At 38.5% G+C, this 13,174-nt stretch overlaps 1 protein-coding gene and 1 pseudogene across 1 annotated transcript; both read left to right on the forward strand.

The window, feature by feature from the left end:
* The first annotated feature begins 518 nt into the window (after positions 1–518).
* Positions 519–5,257, forward strand: LOC111340742 (uncharacterized). The gene is made up of 3 exons (XM_022947632.2): positions 519–656; positions 1,078–1,445; positions 4,737–5,257. Exons 2-3 carry the CDS (start codon positions 1,109–1,111, stop codon positions 4,799–4,801), a joined length of 402 nt encoding a protein of 133 aa, XP_022803367.2. The 5' UTR covers positions 519–656; positions 1,078–1,108; the 3' UTR covers positions 4,802–5,257.
* A 5,376-nt stretch (positions 5,258–10,633) lies between these two features.
* LOC148718782 (G protein-coupled receptor 3-like) lies at positions 10,634–12,869 on the forward strand (annotated as a pseudogene).
* Positions 12,870–13,174: the final 305 nt, after the last annotated feature.

Raw genomic sequence — 13,174 nt, forward strand, 5'->3', positions numbered from 1 at the left:
ATACCAAGTAAAATTTACCCAAGTGAAGACACTTTTTTTGGGAGTTTGGACCAAATTTACAAGTTTTATTACCAATATAATAACTTACTTCTTGGGATGGCTACCTATTCCACTCGCGGTGTGCTTGTGCTTTGGATCCTGGCCTGCTTGGGCTCATGCTCAGACCCCTTCGTCCCAAGGTGAAAAATTCATATCCAATTTCTTTCCTGTTACAATGTGCTTGGAGCAGTAAGGGATGAGACCAGGAAAGCCAATTGTTTTTCTTTGTACCGGCCTTCCGTTTTTGCTCAGAAAAAATTCGAATATAATTACAGAGGAAATTATTTTGGTGGATTTCGGTGGTTATTGTACCGGAACAGGGGTTTTCTTTCCTTCTTTCTCCGTTGACGATGTGCTCAGAAAATCTTATTTAATTTCAGATGCAAAAAATCGCGAAACCTAATGAAATTCACAGTCTTTGTTAAAACAAAGGATTTTAAGGGTCTAAGACATTTAGATTGTTCGATGTAAGTTTTTTGCTGTCATAATGAAAGAGAGGTTTGATTGATAGACCTGTTATGACATCACCATGACGGGTTGATCGAAAGTAGTCAGGGAAAGTGATGTAGAGGTTTGCATCTTTTACTCATCACCTCTAACTTCCTCTATTTATCAAGGTAAGCCCAGTTTGTGGTGTCTGAAGTAAGTATCAACGAAATGTCATGACGCACCGAGTGTTGTTTATAAGTAATTGTTCACAACAGGTGCTGGGCAGAACGCATGGGTTGTTTACCTGTTATGAGTTCTCAGGGATTGTTGACTTTTCGGAAGGACTAATCTGTTATTGTCTTTCAAATGATTGTAGTCGTCCAAAGCTGCCAGTTTCCGTATCTTTTCATCATTTTTTTAGAAAGACTTAAGCAAGTTTTGAAACAATTTGCCACCGAGTCCGTCTTCTGTCATCAGAAAGTATTGTTCAACTTGTTGCTTATTGAGTTAGGATACGAATAAAATTTCAAACGAGATTTCCTTCTTTCGAGGACAATTTAATTAATCGCCGACTGAACGATTCTCTGAACCAAAGCCAACTTTTTTCAGGTCCACCGACGGTCTCTGTAGCAGGCGACTAATGTTTATGAATCGCTTCTGGCTTTTTACATTTGCCTGTGCAATCTTTATCATCGTGCACTCTGCACCGAACTGGGGGCCACTACCCAATGAATACTTCCAAGAATTTTATGACCATTACAGTGAAAATATGCAAAATCATATCGAACATCTCAAGCATGTACACGAGGCACACCATGAAAATCAAAACAGGGTGCATGAAGAATTCCAAGAGAACTTCTATGACGTCAATGAGAGACAACAAGAAGGATCAGAAAGTGACCAGGAGGCGTATGAACGATCACAGGAGGACCTGAGATCTGCAAACAGCGACAAGAGAAGTATACTGCACGGACGAGGTAATTAAGATCATTGGTTTGTTCGGTAACAACTTTCAACTCTTCGTTTGGTGTGGCTATCGGACACGCATTCGTTATTAGATCCCCTGTAATCTCAAAAGTCGCTTGGGCCCTGTGAGGTTTGAGAATAACGCCAATTGACTAATTATAAGATAGCGCGAAATTCATTTATCATAAAATGTATAAAAGAAAAGTTTGAAACTATACAAATTTCCCAAATCTAAAATTATAGTAGCTTACGCTTCACCTTTTGAGATAAAAAACCCGTGTGGGTTAAGCACCCAAATGTTTCCAGTGGTCTTGTTATTAAATGATTTTGGATATATCAACAAAGTTGAAGTGGTAAATTGGCCACCGTAACGATTACAAAAGCTGACGTTTCGAGCGTCAGCCCTTCGTCGGAGCGAATAGAGCAATTGTGGGTTGTGTGTTCTTTTAAAGGCAGAGAATGGAGCTACGCTATTGGTGGGAACATGGCAACGAGAAAAACAAGAATAAATTAGTGGAATGAAAAGCGTTCGTCGATCCCTGTGGGATTTAGACTGCCGGTTTGAAAGATGAGCTTTTGTTCAAGATTTTTACGGCTTTCCGTGCTACCTAAGTGTAAGGAAAGACCGCAGATTGCCATATGTTGCTTAGAATGATTAGGTAAATTAAAATGTCTTGCGACTGGTTTCGATGTGTCCTTGTCATTCCTTTCCACGTCTCGAAGGTGTTCTCGGAATTGGTCACCTAGTCTTCTGCCTGTTTCGCCGATGTATATCTTTTTGCAATAAGTGCAAGTTATGCAATAGATTACATTGGCGGAGGTGCACGGGAAGTGATCGGTGATCTTAATGGATCGTTTAGGTCCCGATATTTTATCAGTGTTGTGAATGAAAGGACACGTTTTGCATCGTGCACGAGCGCATCTAAAAGTGCCTGGTTGGACATTAGTCTGAAAAGAACTTCTGACCAAAAAATTGCCTATGTTTTTCTCGCGTTTGAATGAAATGAGCGGAGGCTGCGAAAAGATGGTGCTTGTCTCTGGATCGTTTTGAAGTAATTTAAAGTTTTTAAGAATGATGGATTTAACTGAGTGGTTGTGAGGGTGAAACGTGAGAGTGAATGGAATGCGGTCTGAATCTTCCTTATGCGACGTTTGTAGTGCTGAATGTCGATCAATAACTTGGGCGCGGTGGTAACCCGCTTGCACGACAGAAACAGGTTAACCACGTTTATCGAAAAACTGGCCCATTGACTCTGATTTGTGGTGGAAATCAGAGTCATCACTGCATAAACGACGAAGTCTTAGAAACTGAGAAAAAGGAATGGAATTCTTAACGTGAGATGGATGCGAAGACGAATATAACAAGTAATTATGCGAGTCTGTAGGTTTGTGATACACACTAGTGCATAAAACGTTACCTTCAATTGAAACTTTGATGTCTAAAAAGGATAAAGAATTGTTAGAAATTTCCCAGGTATATTTCAGAGCCGGGTGAAAAGAATTGACTGCGGTTATGAATTGAGTGAGCTCCTCTCCGGTAGAGGAGGTAACGCCGATATAGTCGTCGATGTAGCGACCGTAGAGTTCAGGTTTGGACCCGTTGTATTGGCTGAAAAATATTACGTCTCTTTACACTGTCATTCATAATGGCGAAGGCCTTCTGGCCCTTAAACATTTTTTTGATCAACGTACTGATAAGGAACCTAAATCTGAAAAACTACTACGCTTAGCCGAACTAGTGCTCACACTCAATGCACACACTTCTTCAAACAAACCAATGGTGTAGCCATGGGCACCAAAATGGGACCTAGCTGTGCCAATCTTTTTGTTGGTTTTGTCGAACATCAATTTTTCAGCCAATACAACGGGTCCAAACCTGAACTCTAAGGTCGCTACATCGACGACTGTATCGGCGTTAGCTCCTCTACCGGAAAGGAGCTCACTCAATTCATAACCGCAGTCAATTCTTTTCACCCGGCTCTGAAATATACCTGGGAAATTTCTGACAATTCTTTATCCTTTTTAGACATCAAAGTTTCAATTGAAGGTAACGTTTTATGCACTAGTGTGTATCACAAACCTACAGACTCGCATAATTACTTGTTATATTCGTCTTTGCATCCATCTCACGTTAAGAATTCCATTCCTTTTTCTCAGTTTCTAAGACTTCGTCGTTTATGCAGTGATGACTCTGATTTCCACCACAAATCAGAGTCAATGGGCCAGTTTTTCGATAAACGTGGTTAACCTGTTTCTGTCGTGCAAGCGGGTTACCACCGCGCCCAAGTTATTGATCGACATTCAGCACTACAAACGTCGCATAAGGAAGATTCAGACCGCATTCCATTCACTCTCACGTTTCACCCTCACAACCACTCAGTTAAATCCATCATTCTTAAAAACTTTAAATTACTTCAAAACGATCCAGAGACAAGCACCATCTTTTCGCAGCCTCCGCTCATTTCATTCAAACGCGAGAAAAACATAGGCAATTTTTTGGTCAGAAGTTCTTTTCAGACTAATGTCCAACCAGGCACTTTTAGATGCGCTCGTGCACGATGCAAAACGTGTCCTTTCATTCACAACACTGATAAAATATCGGGACCTAAACGATCCATTAAGATCACCGATCACTTCCCGTGCACCTCCGCCAATGTAATCTATTGCATAACTTGCACTTATTGCAAAAAGATATACATCGGCGAAACAGGCAGAAGACTAGGTGACCAATTCCGAGAACACCTTCGAGACGTGGAAAGGAATGACAAGGACACATCGAAACCAGTCGCAAGACATTTTAATTTACCTAATCATTCTAAGCAACATATGGCAATCTGCGGTCTTTCCTTACACTTAGGTAGCACGGAAAGCCGTAAAAATCTTGAACAAAAGCTCATCTTTCAAACCGGCAGTCTAAATCCCACAGGGATCAACGAACGCTTTTCATTCCACTAATTTATTCTTGTTTTTCTCGTTGCCATGTTCCCACCAATAACGTAGCTCCATTCTCTGCCTTTAAAAGCACACACAACCCACAATTGCTCTATTCGCTCCGACGAAGGGCTGACGCTCGAAACGTCAGCTTTTGTAATCGTTACGGCGGCCAATTTACCACTTCAACTTTGTTGGTATATCCAAATTATTTCGTTACTCCCACCGACGCAGCCCCAAACAGTTTCTTTGGAAACTATCAGCCTTTATTCATTTGCTATTAAATGGTCTAGTTCTCTTGTAAGGAAGCGAAATTGCTGCACCTTTTTTCTGACAAAATTAACATCCCTAAGCGATGATCTCATTTTCAGTCAATCCACGAATCGGCGAGAGAGAGGCTAAGACCTTCCTTCGACGAAGAAGCGTCTTACAATAAACAAGCAACCAAACAAAGAAGCTACATGAGAGACTCATACAGCCCACTCAAGGCCTCCATTCCCTGTGAATAGGTTTGGCCAGGTTTTTTCTACGTGACCTTTTTTTAAAAACCTAACGACAAGAGATAATGTATATATTTAGCCAAGCCTTAAAGCGTTGGTCCAGCTGGTTAATTTCATTGCTCGATAACATCATGACGCTGAAGCTGAAGCTACACACCGGTCTGAAACGAAAATGCCCAGGTTTACACAGCCTCAACTCTGGTTTAAAGAACAAGGTTAAAAGTTTGAATTCTGGGAGTCATATATCACAATCACCAATGCATCGTGGCTGAAACAGGTCAATTAATGCCATTACATCTCCCATACATTCATGCTTATAGGAAATCATTCTTTGTCACTGAGTGCCATTTGTTGTAATTCTGCCAAACATAAAAATATTTTTCGTTGTCTCAGTGTATTATGAACAGTTTATGATCTACAGAGTGTAAGTTCTGTTCCGTGAACTCCAAAGGATGAAAGCTCGCTCAGAAGACTAGACTGAATATTGGTGTCAAACCCTGATAAAAACGTGTGAACGTTACTGTCGCAAACATCTCAAAGCAAATAAGCTAATAACTCGAAGAAAAAATGTGTTGTGCCAAATAGGGCTAAGTTCGACTTTGGTACATCAAAAGCATGTTGCCTGAGAAGTCACCTTTACTCCCATTTCCCTTGGAAAATACACCTCTCTACCATAATCGGAAAGATAAAGTAGATGCTAGTCAAATGATTCAATATGTCTGGAGTTTTATTATTTAAACCAACCATTGAAGATAGATGTAATTATCCAAAAACAGCAGGCATGTAAAAGCTTTTAATGCAGTGTGCATCTACCAATGATGTCGAGCGTTCTTAAAGCCACTCCAGTGAGGTTTTTGATTACTAGGTTATCTTTAGCGCACAAACGTATATTTTCATTTTAATTGTTGGTTTTGTCCCTAACTTTCGTAAAAACGAGAGGACTCTAGATATTGTTCATTGCCTGCGAGTTATTAAGCTAAACTTGGCCTAAACGACTTTAAAAAATCATTGGCACGATCGAATTGATATATTTTCATGATTTACAGCACTTATCAATAATGCAAAACCTCATAAATGCCATCATCCTACCTGTCCAACCTTCCTTCATGATCAGTTTCTGATTGAGTGGATACCAGTCAATTATTATGGTAATAAACGTTCAACTGGAGCTCATTACGAGTAGATTTTATAAAGCCCTGAATCTTAACTGGAAGCAGCTCAAAAATAGCTACTCACTTAACAAAAAGATTTTCAGGTTTAATAACGCGGCCTACCTAAACGAAAACAAGAGCAAAGCAAATGTCACCCTCAAAGGGGTCATTTTTTGGCATGAAAAGGAAACATGTGAAAGATAGCACTATAACTTATACCGAATAGAAACTCATAGGTTGTCCTTCGGGATATATTCAAGTCAAAATAGCAACAAAAATATTTATCTTTTTTACCTAGAGATTCAAACAATTGATCTCATCTGTGGCTTAACTCATTCTGCCGGCCTAAATTTGCCTTAAGGTGGCTCGTACCAGTTTCCTCGCGCGGGGAACAGGTCACTCTTGCGTGACGCGCGCGAGAGAAACGTGCGAAAGAAGCGCGAGATCAAAAGACGAAAATTCAAAACAAAGATGGCGGCGCGTGGAATTTTTTCTACTTTTGTGAGAAGTTTACCTAAGAGCTTGTCGTGTTGAGCGTGTTGAGCGGCCACTGTGAATGCAGGAGATAGAAACTAAGAAAACTAAGACGATTTTCGGAGAAGTAAAGGTTGCTTCTCTTCACATTGAAAAGAAATATTCAACCGATATGAAATCTTGCGACGGCGAAAAAAGAAGAACTCAAGTGAAGGATAATCTACCTGAAGTGGAAGAAGACTTTGAAACTTCAAGGAAAATAATATGATATAGCCAGAAGTCATGTGTAGGATTTTTAAGATGAGCTCGGGAGGCTGTCTTTGACGGCTGTTTAATGATTTTCTTAGCAGTAAACGTCTGTAAACATCAGATCGTAGGTGCTCGCGCGAGCACACGCAATTGTCAGCGGTAGCTAAAACAGATCATGAGCAAATGTCGATCTTATAGAATCCAGATTTTTAAATGCGCGAGAACGCGCGTGGAAATTGCTAAACTCACGAAAGCTATTGCATGAAAACAAGTCCGGTGACCCCTTCTTTTTATTGTTCCAATATGATAATAACGTCGAAAGGAATCATCAGAAAAAAAACTAGAAAATTCTACGGAAGGAAATTTGTGATGTGTGAAAATTGCCCTTTTTGTAGATTTTCTGAAATTCCGCTCCGTAGAATTTTTTAAAAATCTTTGTGCATTTTCCTTTTCAAGTGCCAAAAGCAATCACTGAAAAAAATCAGGGGGTCACCGGGTTAGTTTTCGAATTATTTAAGCCACAAGCAAAAAATGTGTCTAAATAAGCCTATGAAAGCGTTGCCATGGAAACTGCTAGTGACGAAATGACACTTATTTTCGGATAACCAATGATTATGTAATTCAACCCCGTAAAAGTGTTCAACTGGCCTTGGTCAGTCTTTCTGTTGTATTCTTTGAAAGTTACAAACCATCAAAAAGATGAAAACCGGTACGAGCCACCTTAATTTGCCTAAATATGGAAGATGTTGGTTTGCAATCGCTGCTGATCTTCTCCATATCCTTCTCTTCCAACTTTCCCATTGATCCTTTTGATAGTCTAATCAAACTTATATTTGTGATTTCTAACAAAAAAAAGACCCCGTGAATTATCATTTATGAATTATTGCGATTCATGCACGGGAAAAAGTCAAGTGGAAACATGTTCACTAGACTCAAGCTGGTCAATAATAGCCTCGGAAAACAACTAACATTTGAGGGGGAAAACTATGAGAAAAGCATCTACAAAATCGAACTTGTACAATTAAATAATTTCACCAAACATTTACAACTGATTAAAGTGATAATAATGGACGCCTTGTAAATCGTGCTATCGTCGCACTAACGAAAGCTTCTTTTCTGATTGAGTGGCGGCCCTTCCATCATTATTATGATAACAGCTTCTAATTAGAGCTCATTTCGACTGAGTTTGAAAAAGCCCAGTATTGGGAGGTACAGAAAAGAGTTAATTTCAAAAAGATAAAGCACGTAGTTCATCGCTGAATTCTGCTTCAAAAAAACAAGGTATTATTTCATTCAAGCGCAGTTAAAAGTCAAGTGGAAACACATGCACGCAAAAAAGGTATTCCAATAAATCGCCCGCAAAAGTAGTAACATTTCAAGGATCTTCAAAAGACTTTGAAATCACAATTGTCAACAAAAGCAATTGGCAATTACTTCAATTCAAGTGTGAGAAAAAGTCAAGCGAAACACATGCACACTAGAGTAAAAATGGTCGATCAAAGCGTTATCTAACGTTATAACTGATAAACTAAAAGTAGCAGGATTTGTACCTTGGACTATTCCAATCATGTGTGTAATTTTGTACTTGTTTAAGTTATTTCTAGTATGTTATTCTATATCAACCATTGTCGTAATTTCATGTATCGTTTTTCTTACCGACGGTTATATCACTTTGTATCATGAAACCCGGTGCCAACAAAGGAAGATAAAAGCGGCCAACCAGCTGTCCGAAGGCGAAGTGGACAGATTCATCAAAGAGAACAAGGCGCTTAAGAAAACTGCTTTTGTAGTTGGAGCTGTCAGTTATAGTCTGCCTCCTTCTACTGTCTCCTACAACCTTCACTGACAGCGTTGCGCTTTTCAAACCGATCGGAAAATGGTTAAAATCCGCTCTCAGGGTTGTTTATTAAGTCTAATAATATACATGAAAAATTTCTCAGTTCTGATTGGTTAAGATGAATGCAGTTTTCAGTTAATTCAGTGCAGAAGAGAGTTAATTCAGTGCAGAAAAGGGTTAATTCAGTGCAAAGAAAGAAACAAACCAGACATTCTGATTGGTCAGAATGATTGGTCAATGTCAATGTCAATGTCAAGGTCAATGTCACTTGCAGGGTTTGAATAAATTATTTTTGCACGTGATGCGCGCTTTTCTTCTTAGTTATGAGAAACTACCTCGTATTTTTTCATGTATATTATTAATAGATAATCACATGATTTTCTCATGAAATTTGGAATAAATAAGCACTTGTAAATTTTTTCAAAGACCACAAATTGCACTCGCCCTACGGGCTCATGCAATTTGTTTGTCTTTGAAAAAATTTACTCGTGCTTATTTATTCCAAATTGCACTCGAAATCATGTGATTACCTATACAAATTAATTACAAAAGATAACTAAGGCGCTTCTGTGAAAGTTGTTCTTGTGAAAAAAATATTTGCGACGAAAAGCACGAAGAAATGAAACTTGTATCTTGAGGAATTCATTCCCTCTGTTTGACGTAGAGACAGAGAAGATTAGGAACCCTAAAGCGAAGGATGCTTTGTTTCGAGTATTAACAGATTGTTTGTTATTTTTCACTTGCCGTTGGTAGTGTTGCATCAAGTACTGTGATAAAGGGCTAGAGTTTCTTTCTAAGTCAAGGATAATTCCCAGTAAAGCAGGAATGAAGATATAAAAATACCCAAAGGCTGCATTCAACAAACGAAGATGAGAAAAAATAATAATATATGATAAAATATAGTAAAATAAAGGCTCATGGAAGGTGAAGCTTAGTCTGTTCGATCTCTAAAATTTGTATTTTCCTGCTGTTATTCATTCAACAAGTGTTATGCAAGCTAAGTATAATGATGGAGGGTTTTTTTTCTGTTTAGTTAATTGCTAGAGTTCGGACGTATGCCAAAGCTATAATTGCAGGGGAAGGTAAGCCAATTTTCACAAAACACCAGCTCATCTCTCTTTAGTCACTAATCCGCCGATCACGTTATGAATATGGAGAACTAGCGCTTAAGATTCATGAGACAACCAAATCTATTTAAGTTAACCAATATCGAACATAACTATTGTAGTGTAAAGCAAAAGAATGACGAGGAGTTTTCCGAGGAGTTCAAACGAGTTAAACACGAAGGCGCGCTATAAAAGGAGCCTTAGGTCCCCCTGGACCATTTGTCAATCAACCGTCGTGTGATGTAGAACTCTTAGAGTCAAGTCAGCTTGGGCTACAGCTACTCCAAAGCAGTAAACAGCGGGCGCATTCCTCAAAATTGTTTTATGTCTTCCTCACAATACAAGAATTTTTGAGATTTGTATTTCCTTTCTCCAATGGAAGCTGTCTTTATTTGTGGCGGTAAATTTGAGATCGAACTAGGTGGTTCGTACGTTACCTCATGCCACCATGCTGGTGGAAGTAAACAATAGATATCTCATTAGCTCCTTTTGTTCGTCTACCAGCATTTAAATTTGACCCGCACACGTCAAAGGTGAGTGACAAATGAGCCTCGGTCTTCCCAGGGAAGACTTCCTTATATAGCGCGCCTTCGTGTTTAATTAAAAAAATAGTCACGTAATTCACCGCTGGATGCAGTTTTAAAAAAAGCCACTCACTTGACAGTTTACACTTATACACACATACATACATTAACCTTATCTTAACACGAATTTGAGTGTAGCTGTTAAAATAAGTTATTGATGAAACATGAAATACAATAAGATAAGATATAATTTACATTGTTAAAAACTGGATCATTGGATAATGCAATTCAAGAGTTTTTATTGGCTCAGCCATTATGGTATATTTGAACCAATATACCATAATCTAATTTCTGTACATTCTTAAATCCGGTTTCTTCTCACAAAACAAAGTCGACAAGAATTTTCTAATATCTTGGGGGCGTTTTTTCAATAAAACAATTATTCCACTACGCGCCTCGTTGGCTATCTATCATCTCATATCCAACGCGCGCTCGTGGAATAATTGTTAAATAGATATAAAAAGACATGCTTGTGACAGTGATGATTAAGATTGACAAAACTAGGAATTTTCCTTTTAAATTCATATGAATCCTTGCAACTGAACCTCTCGGGCCATCAAGTAGGGAATTCCATAGTTTAGTAGCTAAGTAATTAAAAGAATGTAGACCATAGACTGTAGTTCTACATAGGTTGTAATTTGCAGAACGAGGAGAGTAAACATGGTCCTCCTATAACTTGGGTAGTTTTCTACAGAAAAGCTCTTATCTAACAATTTTAACACATACAGAAGACGCCTATTGGCCCTATTGCTTAACGAAGTAACGGATGGACTTTGTCAAGTGGCTGATCATAAGATGAGCTGTAATCCTTAAGTATAAACCTAAGTATACGTCTGTTTAAAGCATTTAGTTTTTCTGTATTACGTGCACCATAATGATGCCAAACTGTAGAGCAGTATCGGAAATGCGGTACTATGAAGCTTCCTATAGCTTTAACATGGTATCACTTGAGATCAGCGTTAATGAGCAAATCATTAAGAAAGAAACTCGCCCTTTAAAGTAGACCCTCATAATAGACTTAATTCAAAGTAGCAAAAAAAAAAAAAATTGATATTTGACTCAGAGATTCATGGTCTCAGTTGGTACTTTGATCATCCTGCTGGCTTAAATTCGACAAAATATGGAAGATATTCTTTTGCCATAGCTATCAATCTTTTCCATATTCACCCCGTCCGACTCTTTTGATTTATTCAGTTATTTGCTTTTTCATCTTTTCGATAGTTTAACCAAACTTATATTTGTGATTTCCATAAAAAAATAATAACCTTGTTAATTGTACCTTGTTAATTATACTGTAATGAACTGTAATTAGTGCGCGAGAAGAAGTCAAGTGGAAACAAATGCACATTAGAGCTGACTGCGTGTATCGAAGCCTCCGAAAAACAGTTAAGATTTGATGCATTGATCTAAAAGGATATTTTGATCTTTATTCGGTAACCAAATCAACTCGTCAAACTTCTCTGGGCCATTTTCAAACGCATCAAAGATGGCTGTTTCACAATATGATACGGCAAGTGTCTCACTGGAGGTTAGTTACATGATCACCATCATCATCAACAGCATCACTAGTCCCTTTACAGTTCTGGTGATAAAGATTGTGATGAAGATACCTCGGCTCCGGACTAACAGCAACATCTTGCTGGCCTGTTTAGCGGTCACTGATGCGTTAACTGCCGGGTCTCTTTGGTCAACCGTCGTATGTACTGTGGAGGACATTCCTAATATTTGGTCTCAGTAGCAGTGAAATAGTTGAAAATCTCCATTTTAATGTTATGTCGTTGTTTTCAATTGCTTCATGCCTTCATCTTATGTAGGTTACTTTCGAGAGGCTCATAGCGATCAAATTTGCGATGCACCATTCAAACATTATAACTGATAACAACCTGAAAGTAGCAGTCATACTAATTTGGATCATTGCTTTCCTGTGTAGCATTTTTACTGTGTTAAAAATGAATCTAGTCACATAGTCTATAGGAATCCTGGTCACAATTTCATGTATTGTTTTCATTGCCTTCGCTTATGTGATTTTGTATCATGAATCATGCCGCCACCAAAGGCAGATAAAGGCTCAAGAACTGCCCCTGGAAGAAGTGGAAAGATTTACCAGAGAAAACAAGGCGCTTAAGACAACTGTCTTCGTAGTTGGTGCTGTTACTGTTTGCATTCTCCCAGCCGGTTTGTATTCAATTGTTTGTGTTACAGGCGTTTATAATATTTTCCCCATCAACGAAGCACTGTGGCAAACCTGTGGCATGTTAAACTCGCTCGTTAATCCACTGATCTACTGTTGGAGACAAAAGGACATGGGAGAGCTCGTATTTAGAGTAAAGAAACAAGTCATACATCCATCCATCCATCCATCAATTGAAGATGGGGAATATTTCAGAAAGACTGAAAAACTTGATTATTATTCATGTACACTTTTACACATTTTACATAAACCGATGAGTGAATCTTCTAAGTTGTTATTTAATATGACTATTACATTTTTGACCAAGAGAGTTAAATCGTCAGCTGCGGGCTGTTCCAGCTTATCATTTTCTCTTGGTCAATTATTATTCCTAAACCCTAATTCAACAGGGTATGAATGGGAATGTTGTTAAATTGAACAATATTGGGAGCACTCAGAGTTTATTTCCTTCCAGTTTGTCTGTGCCATTCACTGAATAACATTATTTTTCTCAAATGTTTAATTCTATTCAATTCATCGCTTTCCTAATATAAAACCTTATCCTTTCAAGGTTTTTAAACTCGCTCCTTTTCGTGGACTAGTCGTCAAAATGTTTTTCTCAGATGGCTCAGAACCACCGATACCGCTGTTACTCAAAGCTCCGTCATATCCCATTTCTATCTCGGCAATTACCGAATTTGCAGAAAAGTGTATTGCACTTGCAGAGGCTAACTCTAA

The sequence above is a fragment of the Stylophora pistillata genome, chromosome 12, assembly GCF_964205215.1.
Source record: "Stylophora pistillata chromosome 12, jaStyPist1.2, whole genome shotgun sequence".
Taxonomy (NCBI): Eukaryota; Metazoa; Cnidaria; class Anthozoa; order Scleractinia; family Pocilloporidae; genus Stylophora; species Stylophora pistillata.